This window comes from Xiphias gladius, chromosome 5 (genome assembly GCF_016859285.1).
Source record: "Xiphias gladius isolate SHS-SW01 ecotype Sanya breed wild chromosome 5, ASM1685928v1, whole genome shotgun sequence".
Taxonomy (NCBI): domain Eukaryota; kingdom Metazoa; phylum Chordata; class Actinopteri; order Istiophoriformes; family Xiphiidae; genus Xiphias; species Xiphias gladius.
In genome coordinates, this window is record NC_053404.1 from 23,013,583 (window position 1) to 23,029,658 (window position 16,076).

Consider the following 16,076-nt stretch of genomic DNA (forward strand, 5'->3'; position numbering starts at 1 on the left):
TCATCCCATCGATTTTCACAGGTCAACAGACCTTATTCTGAATAATGAGTCAAGATCCTGAGGAGCCAAGTAAAGAGGAGAAAAGTTGTCCCTGATCTTTTCTCGTAATGATGAGATGTTTTTTTAAACCAACATACTCTGAAAATAGAAATAACTCAAGGAAATGTAAAAGCACTAAAATGCACCGTGGCTCCTAAAACATCTAAAACGATAAATTCAACTTCCCTCTGAGCTGCACTTATGAGAACTTCACAGTTCTCCCGGTGGTTTTCAGCCTGCGTGGCGAGCGAGCTGCCGTCGGCTTCAGTCTCACCTGCGCAGACTTTCCAGCTTTACACCGAGGATGGACACAATCCATGGGACTAAACAAAAGACCAGCATCCGATCGCCTTTATTTCAGCTGGTGCAGATCTGTTCAGGTATCAGCCCCGATGCTGATCGGTAGGATCGGTTCAGGACCGATGAAACACAGACCTGTTCCAAAACGTATCTGAATGATAGAAGGAGCCAGAACCTAGAGAGAGAGGATGTGTTGTGTTTGAGTTTGGGTGAACTGGTCCTTTAACCACAGTGAAAGAAGAAGAAGAAGAAAGAAAGAAAAGGAAGAGAGTCTGTTGTTTCTGTCTTCAGCAGCTGGACTGAAGGGTGTTATTGCAGCATGGCCAGTAGGTGGCAGTGTTGTCACACACACACACACACACACACACACACACACACACACACACACACACACACACACACACACACACACACACGCACAGAGTACCTCTGGCCTTGTCTCTCTTGTTGCGTGTGAAGAGTTTGATGCTGACTGGGGAGGAAGAAGGTTGATGGTTTGAATCCCTGGAGGCCGACCTGAAGATCCCACTGAAGCTCAGCCTGACACACACACACACACACACACACACACACACGGAGAGAGAGAGAGTCATAATCCTCTCCCTCTACTGATTATGCTGCAGCCCCGTCCCTCCAGCCTGTGTCCAGGTGTGTTTACCTGCGTGGAGACTTGGACGAAGAGTCCTGTTGGGGGGGTCCAGTCTGGTAGGGGAAGATGGTTTTGGGGGAGCTGGGACTCATCTTGGAGCTGGAGGTCCTAGCTGGAGCAGAGCGGGGGCTGGAAGGCCGGCTGAACGGAGCCCGCTGGAAGAAGCTCCTGGTGGGGCTGGCAGAGTGGCACAGCGGCTCCCCCTGCAGGACGGGAGGGGGGGGGGTCAATCACTGATGGTCCAGCTACAGGTAAAGAACTCTTAACATGCGTCTGCGGCCAATCAGAGCTCTGCCACCAGCTTTACTGGTTCCCCAGGACAGAAGCTGTCCTGGTCTCCTGTGGCCTCTGACTAACTCATCTCTCTACTCAACTACACTTCCTACACTGTACGTCCACGGAGTCCATCCACCTCTTTTAAGTGCATTTGCAATTTCTGCATCAAAAACCATGATGAATCTTCTTTTTAAAACGGTGTCTCCTGTTGTCGGGTGGAGCAGCAGCCGTGGATGAAACGGCCTGAGCGATTAAACGCTGACGTGCGTGAAGAGAGGAAACCATCAGGTCAGTGAGGAGCCGTGAGGAGGCCGGAACCTTCCTCACATCAACACATGGAACCAGCAGGAACGTCAGGTTTCCATCACGTTCTCCACACGGTTCTCCATCGTCTGAGCTCTGACTGCAGCTTCTCTTAGTGACCTCGGCTCCACCAGCTGTTGATCATCTCATATTCACGCTGCAGCAGTGGAGGGAAACCAGACTCCACTCAGGTTTTACTTTGGTGCTTTTCTAGAAATTCAGTTAAACTTTGAGGGAAACCTGGCGTTTCATCTTGTGCTGCATTCAGGTAAAGTGGGTAAAATGAAGTTTTCCTCCAGCTCTTCTAGTTGTCTCACCGTGTCCACGGCAACAGTTAACCGTGAAGGACGTCCAGCAGCTCAGGAAGGTGTAAATTTCATGCCGTAACTAACTTGTACAGCTGAACTTGTTTTTAATGAGTTTCATCATAAACTCTTCAGCTTCAGGATGACTTTCAAAAACAGGAGCAATAAGTACCAGAAGAAGATGATGGAACTGAGAGAGTGATGAAATAAAGGGAGACGTAAATACAAAATCCTTGATGTTATACCTCTGTTGTTTTCTACATGTTGTGCAAAGCTGCTCTACAGATTTCCTTTCTGTTTTTCGGTACTGGGGCTCCCACTCGTGTCTCTAATTCTTCTTCTTCTGGCAGCGTGACAGGAACACAGCTTCACCACGAACAACCTGATGAGCTGATTTAACTTTCATCCAACCTCTCAGCTGCTTCCCTTCGTTCTGTCCTGATACTCACTGACGCACTAATCAAACACCACCCGTCTAGTCTGCAAAACGACTCGATTACAGATAAACTCCGGCTCTGACGCACTGAGTGAAGACTGACAACAACACTAAAGTTTCAGTCCGACTCCTGGATCCTCTTGTATGGAGACAACACTCGTACATTATCCACATGATGTTTGATGAGATCGTGTTGTCTGAGAGGAGACGGGTCGAGGGTCAGCTGCTGCAGATCAGCAGGTTTTCACTCTGTGGATTTTCCTCTTTTCACAAACTACATCCCGCCGACTCAGCAGCCCGTCGGCAACGTCGTCGCCTGGGAGCCTCGGGTCACCCGCTGCTGCCGTCATCAGCTCGCCACAATAAAAGCCGTTTAAATGAGCCTGGATTTACCTTCTGCCTGCCGACGTCTTTCTCTGCTCGGCCCGGATCTCCCTCCAGGAAAGGCATCGCAAACACGCTCAGCTCCTGCAGACACAGAGAGAATTTGAATTTTAAAAAAACCTTCAGAGGAGGCGGCTTCTACGCAGCGACGCTTTTTTAAATCGGCAAACAAGGAAAGAAAACCACCGGACACTGTCCCAACATTCATTCATCATCTCCCAGCACTCCCAGTCTGTCCACTGCCTGACAGCAGAGCACGTCTGTTTTTTCCTCCGGTCAAATGTGGAGCCTCGAACACACCCAATGAACATGGGGGGGTCACGTCAGGTCTTACCCATCTTTTATGTGAGCTGCTTTTATTTTCATTATTACTCATCTAAATCATACGGATTCAGGTTTATTTACTCCTCCTGTGACTTTTATCATTATTTTTCTTTAATTTCTCTAGTGTTTGATAAGAAAAAGGCCATTAAATAATAATAGTAATAATAAATTACAAAGGAAAACAAGTCAAATCAGCTGTTCAGTCGTTCGAATTGGACTTTTTTTCTCCAATGTTTTTCCCGCAGGTTTTTTTGTTTTGTTTGTTTTCAGTTTTCCTCTGTGACAGAAGTTGACGTAAGGATTCGCACAGCGAGTTAAAGCTGTTTGAACTGAACTGAATTTCATTGTGGGGATTGAAACTATATTCAGAGGAACATAACACACCTACCTTTGAAATAACAAACCACAAATCCAGTGGTGGAAAGTAACTGAGTACATTTACTCAAGCACTGTACAATTTGGAGGTAGTTATACTTGTGTGTTTCCATTTGATACTACGTTCTAGTTCTTGCTGTACTGCGTTTACCTGGCAGCTGTAGTGACTTTGCTAATCGGATGCTCCGCTCAGCTGCGCAGGTGTTTCGGTCACTGGCTGATTAGAAACCGGCTCAGGTGTGAGTTCGGGCGGAGACACGCTGGGTTTGACCTGATCTCTCCGAACGCTCTGTTGCCGACGAGAGTAATAACGCTGATTTCCTTTTACTTCTAACGGGGTATTTTTACACTGTAAAGCAAATAAATACTAATTAAACATTTTTTCCACCACTGCTCAGATCTGACAACACCTCACAACAAGTGACCCCCACTCACTTCACTTCCCCCCTTTAAAAAGCCAGGAGGAACATACAGGAGACCAGTCAGTCCGCTGGTCCTGAGACCCTGGGTCACTGGGACCGGCGGACTGTTACAAACAGTTTGGCATCATCACAACTACCTGATCAGCTGGACTGACAGGTTTAAATTTAAAGATCAATTTCCGGGGTCAAAAGGAAAAGAAAGCTGCAGAAGAAAAATGTCACACGTCGATGGAAACCAGCTGAGGGTCGTTTCTTTCCTTTATGAAGAAAACAACGTGAACCGGGAAGAGGGTTAGTGTTGAATTCAGTCCCGACCCCCCCACACTCAGAGCCCCCGGGAGCGGGCTGACACGTCGACTCTTTAAAGCGTGATTGTCGGAGAGCTGGAAACCGCCAGGCTCTGTCCGGCTTCTCTTTGGCCTGAGAGTCCTTCAGCGTCCAAGCTGCCGACTGCAGTGGAAAAGTGCTGAGGTCGAGCCCCGCTCTCCTGTTGCATCATGGGATGGTTTGTGGGGTAAACATAGAGGCAGTGACAGATTATCAGTCAAACATCTGCTGAGCCGACAGCATGACTGAAACCAAACACTGTGAGAAGATCCGACAGGCAGCTCGCCCTCCGTCTGCTGAGCCAGCGAGCGCTGCGGCCAGGGATTGATCTCGTTATCGATCGGGCGGCTGATTATCTTCACCTGCGCTCATCTGGCTCTCAGACCAGCGGGACGTCTTCAAACGTCTTCTTACATTCCACCATCTGTCCAAACTCAACGGCACCTGGTTCACTTTCACATAAACAAGCAAAGCACCAAGTCCTGGATTTTTGAAGCTGGAACCAGACGATATTTGGCCTTTTTGTTTGAAAACGGACTAAAACAACCGTTTCTGACTGAAATGAGCAGGAAACGAGATCCAGCATGTCCCTCAGAGAGCTTTACAGGTCGGCTAGCTGTTTCCATCCAGTCTTTATGCTAAGTTAAGCTAAGCAGCTGCTAAGCGTAGCTTCATATTAACGTACAGACACGAGAGTGGGATCAGACAGCTAGAGAAGAAGACGTTTAGCTATTCCGTAGGTGAAGGTGAAGCGGTCGGCTCAGAGGTCAGAGGGCACCACAGGGTTAGCGTTAACCTTCCTGTGAGGCAGAGTTCAGGGTTTAATCACCATCCCTGTCCTTCTCACAGGGCTCTGATCATTTCTGGTTGCCATGGGGACCTGGAGGCTCGAATCTGGACCGCAGTGTGTCCGCCCACACACACACGCAGGCTGAGCGACTGTGGTGTGGTGAGGAGGTGGTGGATTTTTACTCTTCTTTTACATTCTGTAGATTTCCTTAAACTGACTCATCTCTGCTTCCTCCAATGATTCCAGTTTCTTCTCATGCGGTCGTCTTCGCTCTTCGTCTTGTCTGTTTTGTTGCTGAATATTAGTTTCATTTCTGTTTCTTTCTCTCCGTGAGCACGAAGGGTGAAGGACAGAGTATGAACGGTAGACGCCACGGAGCCTTCAGAGCTGTGTCTCTTTCATGTCTTCCCGCTGCATCAACCTCCTTTGATTTGGTTCAGTCAGTACAGGACATTCTCTGTCTTTCCAGTTCAAAAAACTTTAAGGGGAACTGACTAAACTGCATCACCATGATCGCCGACCGGCCGGATTACCGAGCAGGCAAAGTGGGCAGCTTCCCCGGGGGTTGAGTATTCTAGTCTTGTACTTAAGGGAACGTGAGAACTTGGACCGTAACAGACTGACCCTGCTGCTGAACTGGAGACAGTCTGGGTTAGACCCCAACGTGGCAATGATGCCTTCACCTGGTGTTTTCAAACTTCAGTTTCTGTTCAGTAAGAACCAGAGCTGGACACAGGGCCCCCCTACGACACCGGTGGAGTTGGAGGAACCTTTGGCTTCCGTTTCAGACGTTATTAGTCCTGTAACGTCACCCTGAGAACATCAGACTGACTCCACCTGTGGACCTCCACAGACAGAAGGTTTGGATCTGTTGTCATCGCTCCCTCAGGTCCGCTGTCTGCGACGGCCGTAATGTTCCTGTCGTCAGATGCCCGGTGCTTTTTTGTTTTTACACTTAAATCTTCCTACACATTTGACACTGGAGGCGCCGTGTGTCACGAGCAGTTGTCGTCTCTTCGATGTGACGTCCTGTTTGGTGAATAAAACGCCTCCATCCCCGTCGGGGGGGGGGGGGCTGTGAGGACGAGCAGCTACGTGAGCTGAACGTAAAACCCCCACAGGGACTGGATCTACACAACTGTACGTCTACGTCAACAACACACACGACAACTTTTGGTACCGACGACAACGACCAACTCGAAAGCAGCTCGTACAAATTTACAAATGTGTTAGTTGTGTTTTTTACTCATTTGCATCAAACTGTGCTTTCAGTGTGCCTCAGAGGTCATTTTTCCAAGGTTGTGTGTGTGTGTGTGTGTGTGTGTGTGTGTGTGTGCATTGATGTTCGTCACAGCAGCCGCTGAGTCACAGAAACACCACAAAACTCAACCGACAACCTGCCGCAGACTGGGAGCAGGATCTGACGACGTTCCTAAGAGGAACACAGAGACTGAGAAGGACCACAAGCCTGTTTGACTGAGTTCAAGTACACGGGTGCGGACCCAGAGGTCACGCGGTCTTCAAGCATCGGAGACTTGAATGGAGGTCAAGGCGCGGCGGAGTGACCCTGATCAAAAACCAGCTAGTTTCCATGAAACTTTCCCCCTAATTTCCTAAAAATTAGTTGGTGTTTATCTGTTAATTACCAGGATATTTCCAGGAAAGCCCGACACACTTTGGTCCCAAGTCTACTACAGTTATGAAGAACCAGTTTATGTTGAAAAACCGAGTAAGTGATGCAGTAGGGAAGTGAGAAACAGTCCGTAAGGAGACGTCGGCATCCACCAGGGTCTCCTGGAAAGACTCGTCGAACTTCTTCGCACGGATCCTTCAGGACTCCGGGCTGCCGTACGTCGTGGACCTGATGGCTGATCGGGAAACAGTCGACTGCTCATTGACCTGCGGGTTTCAGCTGCGGTGGAAATTCCTCCGTTCTGTGTTTCACACTGAAGATGTGACCAACGAGTAAAACTCACTCACCAGACTGAGCAGTTACACCTGCAGACACATTTCTAGCCTGACGTCCACAGACCGGACGTGGAAAATAAGGACACTCAGTGGGACAATTTCTGTCTGGTGAAGAATCAGGGTTCAGTTGGACTCTGTGAGCCAACAGAGACATGGAAACTGACCTAGTTTACACACACACACACACACACACACACACACACACACACACACACACAGTGACTGTACCTTCTGATCTTCAGTCTCCAGAAATCAATAATCCAATAAATCTGCTCACACTCCTGTTTGTCTCTCTCTCTCTGACACACTCACACTCTTTTCTCTCTCTTTTACCTTGTACCTCTCCCTCCCTCCCCTTCCCTCTCTCTCTCTCTCTCCTCCCTCCCTCCCTCCCCTTCCCTCTCTCTCTCCCTCTCTGTCCCTCCCCCCGCTTTACTTCCTGTTGTTTCACACTCTCTGTGTGTGCTGGAGGTCAGTTAACTCATAGATCCAATCAGAGACGGTATCGGTGACCACTGGCTGCAGTAGCAGCTCCACGCCTGCAGGTGGCGTGTTTGGACTCCCTCGCTCTCCTGTTAATCTGTTGAAAACCACATTTATAAACCATTTATTACATGTTTATGTAACGCTTGTTAATGCTAAGTCGAGGTAAAGTGTTACAGATTCCTGACGCTGCTGTCAAAAACACATCAACAACATCTGCACCGGAAAGTAACTTAAGTATCGTACTTGATTACAACTGAGGTACTTATACCTGAGTATTTTGAGTCTATGCTGCTCTGGCCTTCCACCACATTTCGGAGGGAAACGTTGGGCTTTGTGCAGCTTTAGAAAATACTATGTATTGTGGTAGGATCACAACCGGTTGGGTTTGTGATCAGAAACCAGCGTCTACCTGGGGCCCCGGGTCCCACATGTTTCACAGATCCATTAGTTGTTAGCCGGCAGCTACAGTCCAATGTCACTGAATGAATCAGGTCCCGGTAAAACACTGACTGGTTCCCACTGGTTCTTACACGTGGGTTCCAGGGAGGAACAACTGGAAGGAGAACTAGATGATCCTCTGAGGATTTCTGTAAATACCGGGCACCTGCAGGTACGGGACTGGGAACAAGGCTGAGGTTTGGAAAGGTTCTCCGGGGTCGATCCTCACCGCGACCTCTGACCTCTAGGGAGGGTCCGAGATCAGCTTTCAATGACCCAGTTACTGCGTACACACACACACACACACACACACAGAGTCAGTAAAATAATATGCCCTCCGTCACTCTGGATGTGGCTGACTGGGGAACGCCACCGGTGGGGTGCGTCTCTACACAAATGAAGGCTGGTGTAAAACTGTGGCAGTGGGACAGAGACCGTGAACCGATGCAGACTGCAGAGCTGTGACATTAACACTGGTGCAGATCCTCTAAATTATGATTAGTTGGACGGAAACGTCACGGGAACAAATGGAGAGTTACAGGATTAAAATGCTGCTTAAGGCCTCAGGGGAGCTGGACGACCCTCGAAACCGATACCATGACATTTATGAGTGTTGGACTAATGACGATTTAACAAAGGTGTGTTAAATTACACGTGAAATAATCCCATTCATGTGTATTACGTCAGAAAAAAACTTTCCTTTTCGGTCCTTTGAACGTTTAGAAATCAAAATCAGCTCAGCTCAGCAATAACAATACGACTCTACGTCCTGTTGGTCTAGAAACACACCCCCGTGAACTGACTTTTCCTTTCAATACTTTAACCACATTTTGTGTAAAGTACTTCTCTGCTTTCACCTGAGTGAAATTTGGAATGCAGGACTTTTACATGTAAAGGATTATTAGTACTTTTACTCAGTAAATCAACATCCCAGTGAATGTGGATGCAGACCTGGTGGATCCTGGGTTCGTGTCCACAGTGCGCCCACCCGCGTACCGCAGAATCTCTTAAACCCAGTCCATGTAACCTACTGGTGAGGATGTCAGATTTTCCTTCGCATTATTCGGGAGTCGCTGCAGATTTCACCCCGAATCTCGGTCTCTATGGGGTTTTGAATCTCACCTGGTTTACACCTGTGCTACTCCGTCTCTGTCCGTCAGGGATCAGGCTATTTGTTGGACGACAGACAGATTATAACAGATTACAGTAGCTTTAAAGCGGAAACCCAAACAAACAACCGTCGTCAGTTGGATCTAATCCTCTGACTGACACACGTCACGCTGTTCTCGGGTCAGATTGGGGGCTGATAGCCGCTGTTTATGGTGGTTTGTGGAGCTGAACCATCAGACGGCAGCTCAGGTGCCTGCGTGGGGTTGTGTTGTCGTTTTCTGGCTGTAAATACGATGTAGATCAGAGGACAGAGAGGAAAAGTCAGAGATTTATATCCATAATATCCATCTAAGTCTGCTTGGCATCCGACTCCCCTTCTTCAGACGTCTCCGCAGAATCTGCAGCTCGTACTAAACGCCGAGGTTTTGCTTTAAAGAAGCCTCGACTGCGGGTCACGTCTCGCTGACACGCGCACAGTCTGAATTTCAAACGGCATGTGGAGAAACCGGTTCAGGAACTAAAGATCAATAAGCGCGACAACTGTCAGTCAAAGCGAACAGCTCCAAACCTTCACCAAGCTTTCTACTGACGCCTTCTTTCTGTTTGTGTGACTGAGGCCGGGGTCGCGACCGGTGATCAGCTTTGGGTTCATGCTGGAGGGTTTGGGATTACAGCTGAAAAGAAGGATTACTTTCATTACCGATTTATCTGTACTGTAATACTGATTTGATGATTCCGATGAATTATAAAAGTTAAAAAAGTCCAGCGTGATGTCTTCAACCTGTGACTGAAGACAACCTGAGACGTCTGACAGCGTGGAGGCTTCGCATTTCAGAATTACTGCTTGAGAAATGACTTCATCAACAAAATAGTTGCGCACATTCATTTTCTGTTGATTAACTAATCGATTAAATGGCCGGTCGTTGCAGCTCTAATCTCACGCGAATCCAGCGAAAGTGACGTGAATTCGGTTCTGAACGGAGCCGCCTTTACAGACGCTGTAGGTTTTAAGTGGAATATTCCTTTAAGGGAGCAGTTATGAGCCGTTTCTGTGTCTGCTCTGGTTTACGACGCTGATCTCTGCTTTGCTCGGCTTTTACTCCCTCCGTTATATTTTTATGTCACATTTTTATTTTGCGTTCATTCTCAGTAAAGTCCCGATTGGGTCATTGATAAAATCAGGTTTAATGATCGTTACGATGAAAGATGCACCATAAAATGTTTCATCGCTCAGAAGGTGAACTCTTAGACCTTAGACGTGGTTTCCTGCCGTGCGGTTTATAATCAGCCAATAACAGCTGGAGGGACTGTGAGTCTAAAGTGCAGTCAGCGCCATCTTTGGGCCCGAGCGGGACACAGTCCAACACGTAGCGCCGCGTAAAACCACGTTTTTTCGGGTCAATGGCAGAACTTCAGATGTGCTGGGAGGTAGAGTTTGTTCCTCAGCAACTGTATATTCAAAAGTGATTAAAGCCTGTAGATCAGTTTCTAGGATCAATAATGATCATGTTGCCAAATGGTGGAAAATAGTGAAAAATGTCAAACAGGGTTAAGACAATGTCGCTTATTTTGTCCGATTAGTCTTCCAAAATCCAGAGACATTTCATTTCCTGTCACATGAGACAAAGAAAAGCAGGGAATCCTAACAAATGCGAAGCTGGACCGAGGGAATACTTGGCATTTTTGCTTGAAAAGCAACTTCGATAACTGATTCTTCTTCTGTGTTGTTAATTAAGTGCGTTAGCTCCGGTTTCGACGCGGTCTCACAAACACCACAGAAAATTCTCACAATCACGGGATCACAACCTCCCGGTGGGACCGATGGTCAGTCAACAAGACGAGCTGCCAACCGTCACACCTGCCGCTTCTCACCAGAGAGCACACAGGTGAGCGCTTCCCATGACCCCGCGTGTGCGCGTGCCTGCGCCCTCATGCGAACACTCTCGCCTCGTCATCACAGCGGTGCTGTGGGTGAGACTCAGATGGGGGGGGCGCTGACTCCAGTGTTTTAAAGGTCCGGTCTCACCTGTTAGCCCCCCCCCCAACCTGCCAAGATGTCATCTGCGGGGAGACGCTGGAGAAAAGCAGCTTCTCACTGATTCTGACATTTTGTTTCAAGGTGAAAACAGTTTGTCAAATTCAATCATTCACATTTCAGACACATTTGAGGTCAAACGTGTCACAGAGTTAAAAATGTGAATGCGTACTAGTGAATTAGAGTTTTTTAATACTGTAGAATTCTGTATGGTATTTGTGACTAGAAATGCTGCCGCTGCTTTTCGACTGTTTCCTTTGGAAGCCGAGTTGTTCATGTCGTGACGCTGCCGTTATGTTACTTGGCCGTTGTTGTGTTCTGTTGACCATTAGTAGAAGTGTTGTAGATGCTTTCACTTCACCTTTTGTCGCTAGGAGGCCTTTCCAGTGAAGCAGGCCGCCGTGTGTCATGTGGCGGATTTCTCGGCGTAAATTCCTGTATGCTGTACGACCACAGGACGACAGACATGGTGTGGCGTGCGTGGACATACAGAGCGGGTCCAGCGGGGACTGAGCAAAGCTGCAACGGAGTGGACGACCGCCGTTTGCTGACAATGAGTGTAGGTGCCCGTATAGCAGCTCACAACCACCTCCAAGCCACGGAGACTGGACTGGACAGCAGTAAACCCTGAGGAGGGCTCCTCCTCACCGCATTTCCAAGGCGGGGAGTGGAGTTGACACATCGCAGACTCCTGTTCCACAGTCCCGTAAAAGGCGGATCCGGGGGACGGAAAACACAAGCGGACTCTGGCCTTTCATGTCCTGGATGAGCTTGTTATGTCTATACCTCACCTCTGTGTTGTTTAATTCAAACCATTGAAACCGGAAGTGGCCTATGAATGATCCGATAACTATGTAACTATAATCTTATAATCGGTTTTAGGATCCAGGGACACCAGAGGAAACGCAGCCTCTTGTCCAACTGTTCTGAACCGACGGCAGTGTTTCTCAACGTGTACCGTCCCTTTTAAATAAACCCATAAAACAAGGAATAGATAAATAAATTAACTTCCGTGCGTCAGGTTTATATTGCCCAAACTGTAGCTGGGGACGGGGCGCGACATTGTGATGTGACGTTTTCCCTCTAGCCTGTGTCCTCTCAGTCCTGCTGAGCTGCCAGATAGCGAGAAAACGAAACCTGCCTGACAACAGGTAGTGTGAGCCGAGATCAGTGCATCTTGACACCATGGACATACAGTCATCATTTCAGTGCAACACCACTGTGAGCCCGCACTGCCACCGCCAACTCATAAAACTTCCTGCCATTTGTTTTAAATAGTTTCTGTCTCCTGCATATCCCCGAACAGACCCTGGACTGGAGCATCTGTGGCCCAGTTAGTAATCCAGCCTCGAGTCCAGCGACGGTGCTTAAGGGAAACTAATCACATGGAACCTTCCTTACTCTCCTTTGTGAGTCAAGTGTCGAGTGTAGCAACAAGACTCTGTCCAACAACTTACAGAGTTCTGTTTTAAAGAGCATTTCATTTTAGTTCATATCTGTGATCCCGGAAACTCAACCCGATAGATCCCTGAGGATTCTGAAAAGTCCAGGATGAAGTTCCCTTCAATCCTTGTTTTCTCCAATGTTGACATGGAAACTGCTGTAGGGTTGAGGTCAGGGGAAGGACTGTGGGTTCCGGTTAATAAAGAGATGAACACTGGGTCTCTGCGTGTGTGTGTGTGTGTGTGTGTGTGTGTGTGTGTGCTGGTATGACTGGTGAAGAGGTCTTTGACCGCCCCCCCATACTGGCCACCTCTTGATATAAACGACACTAAACACTGGACGTCGACTAGCAGCTGCAGAATCACGTGGTGGAGACAGAAGCTGAAGATGAAGTTGAAGTTGGTCCAGGTCTGGGTTTTGCTCCGAAGCCCTGTCCCCATTTTTATTAAAAGCCCAAGTATAAAAACTGATCTCAGCATGACACCGGATCAGAACTGTGGTGTGGTCCTTCTAACCTACATGAACAGCTGCTAATACAGTAAAACAGTCGGTCACTCACAGGCATGTGGAGTCTGAGCGGCTTCCTCCTCTTCCTCCTGCAGCTCCTGTCCTCCTCCTCCTCCTCCTCCTCCTCCTCTCTCCTCTCCGCGGTGCTCCCCATGTCCTCTCACACAATCCGCTCAGCTCAATTATGGGATTATCTCCAAATGTCCAGAGGAGGACCACACAGCCTCTGCAGTACTGAGGCGGTGTTGCTATAGTACTGCTGTAGTACTACTGTGTTCTTAGTAGAAAACACTTACTTTACTACACTTAATGTACATACTGTAGTGTCACCGTAGTGTTACTGCAATGCTAGTGTGGTGTTACTATAGTGTTACTGTGGTGTTACTATAGTGTTACTGTGGTATTACTGCAATGCTAGTGTGGTGTTACTATAGTGTTACTGTGGTATTACTGGAGTATTACCGTGGTGTTACTGTAGTGTTACTGTAGTGTCACTGTGGTATTACTGTAGTGTCACCGTAGTGTTACTGTGGTGTTACTGTAGTGTCACCGTAGTGTTACTGTGGTGTTACTGTGGTGTTACTATAGTGTTACCGTAGGATCAGTCTGGACTTTGTGACCTCCGGTACTTTATTGTCTTGATCACATCAGTCTTCATGTCAGTGAGCGACTGTAGATACTTTTAAAATCAATTACTTGTCTGAACAGGCGACAGACAGACACTAACACACTCAGGATTTCTAATAGAAATATCAAACCATATAAAGGCCTAACCTGTCTATATCAAGAGGCTTTTTCATGAAAGGCTAAGCTGAAGGTGAGGTGTCCGGAGAGGAGGCGGCTGCCCGCGGTGTGAACGGAGGCTGGCGGATCGTCGTTCCTTTCACTGCCGCTCCGCCCTGCACATCGGATCCAGACAAACCGAGCAGCAGCTCTGCTGGCGCGGCTCCAGCGGGTCAAACTGCCTCCCGGTGGCTGTTGGTGACCGCGCCGCAGGTTTCTAGGTGGAATCGGGACACCGAGCGGATCAGGTTTTACAAAACGTGACTGTAAGGAGAACCTTCCGTGTGGCAGACCGGCGGAGTGCGGCTCCAGGACGGAGCGCAGCGCCGCCGACAGCAGCGCGGACACGGATTACGCACCACGCAGAGCGCGCTCTTGTTTGGAGGAGAGAAAATACTACTGTTACTATGACTACTGCTAGTGGTGGAAGAAGTACTCAGATCCTCTACTGGAATAAAAGTGATAATAAATAAGATAAATAAGATAATACAGCCATGTAAAAATACTCCATTGCAAATAAAAGTCCTGTAGCAGCAGTGAGGGTATCACAGTAAAAGTACTTCCTGTAGTTCCAGTATCACAGTAAAAGTACTTCATCTAGTTCCAGTATCACAGTAAAAGTACTTCATCTAGTTCCAGTATCACAGTAAAAGTACTTCATCTAGTTCCTGTATCAAAGTAAAAGTACTTCGTCTAGTTCCAGTATCACAGTAAAAGTACTTCCTGTAGTTACAGAATCGCATTAAAAGTACTTCCTGCAGTTCCAGCATCACAGTAAAAGTACTTCATCTAGTTCCCGTATCAAAGTAAAAGTACTTCGTCTAGTTCCAGTATCACAGTAAAAGTACTTCATGCAGTTCCAGTATCACAGTAAAAGTACTTCATCTGGTTCCAGTATCACAGTAAAAGTACTTCTAGTTCCAGTATCACAGTAAAAGTACTTCCTGTAGTTCCAGTATCACAGTAAAAGTACTTCCTGTAGTTCCAGTATCACATTAAAAGTACTTCCTGCCGTTCCAGTGTCACAGTAAAAGTACTTCCTGCAGTTCCAGTATCACAGTAAAAGTACTTCATGTAGTTCCAGTATCACATTAAAAGTTCTTCCTGCCGTTCCAGTGTCACAGTAAAAGTACTTCCTGCCGTTCCAGTGTCACAGTAAAAGTACTTCCTGCCGTTCCAGTATCACAGTAAAAGTACTTCCTGTAGCTACAGTATCACAGTAAAAGTACCTCATTGTGCAGGGACCTGTCTCCTGTGACTGGTCTCTGATTCTCTCTGACGTGACCAGATCATTGATCCTGAGTCACGGAGGCTTCGACAGCGTTTTACTGCTGGAGCTGCTTTTAGCTACGTCACAGACAGGGAGAGAGTTTAGTCCACTGGTTCCCAACCCGGGGGTCGGGCCCCTCCAGAGGGTCACCAGGTGAACCCGAGGGGTCGTTGCAGGATTCATGGGAGACAAAGCTCTGATTCACTGATCTGGATTCAGTTTCTGGAGTTTTTTCTGATCTTTGACATTTAAATATTGTATAATACAGGTACTGAAATGAAACGTGGAGGTTTAGAGGAGAAAAGAAATGAAAACAACTCATACACATGTGAAGTGTTACATGGAGCCCGATGGATTTTTAGGGGTCACAAGCCGAAAAGGCCGAAAACGTCTGGTTTGATTTTCAGCCGTCTGTTGAATTTTATATCAGTGTTGTTAAATCCAGCAACTGCAGCTGATAGACATAAAGAGTACTACGATTAAAGGTCCAGAGTAATACTTCCCGTTCAAATGTAGAGGAGGAGAATAAGTAAGATAGTAGATAAAAACTGAGACGCTCAATTAAAGCACAAGTACAGCCCTTAAGTAAATGTGGTCCATTAACACTGAGGGCAATTACATTGAGTACTTCCATTTATTACTACTTTATACTTTCACTTCGTTTCTACATTTCAGAGGGAGGAATTTGGATTTTAACTTCTCTCCATTTACCTGACGTCACAAAACACCTGATCAGTCAAGAAAATATGATGCATTTTTACAGATTACAAAGCCCAGTATCACATGACGTTTTCAAATGATCCTCTCTCTCCTGAATCATCTGCATCTCAATAAGTGACTACTACCACTTTTAGACGACTTATCGCCATGACTACTGTCACTTTTAAAAAACACAGACATCAGTGCCTCCGCCCTCAATAAAACTGGATTCTTGTCAGTGAATCAAAGAGCCGGCTCCGGTTGTAATGCACAGTTTTGGACAGTACGTGGCGCTGTGCACGGCTTCATTTCATCCCTGAGGTTTATCTAAACAGCCACACAAGAACATGCAAAATTTGGTCAAGCCGGGGGGGGGGGGGCTCCATTACGTTCACTGAAGTCCATTC

General features: G+C 47.4%; 2 protein-coding genes across 4 annotated transcripts in view; both read right to left on the reverse strand.

Moving 5' to 3' along the window:
* The window catches only part of LOC120789744 (5'-AMP-activated protein kinase subunit gamma-2-like), a 37,931-nt gene extending 24,885 nt beyond the window's left edge, over window positions 1-13,046 (reverse strand). The window contains exons 1-4 of the mRNA XM_040126714.1: window positions 12,970-13,046; window positions 2,702-2,776; window positions 998-1,191; window positions 767-879 (exon numbers count right to left, since the gene is read on the reverse strand). Coding sequence (XP_039982648.1) covers window positions 767-879; window positions 998-1,191; window positions 2,702-2,776; window positions 12,970-12,975 — 388 coding nt within the window. The 5' untranslated portion in view covers window positions 12,976-13,046. The remainder of the gene's footprint in view (window positions 1-766; window positions 880-997; window positions 1,192-2,701; window positions 2,777-12,969) is intronic.
* LOC120789870 (NACHT, LRR and PYD domains-containing protein 12-like) overlaps window positions 1-16,076 on the reverse strand; it is a 1,168,582-nt gene that overhangs the window by 1,118,931 nt on the left and 33,575 nt on the right. The window lies entirely within an intron of this gene.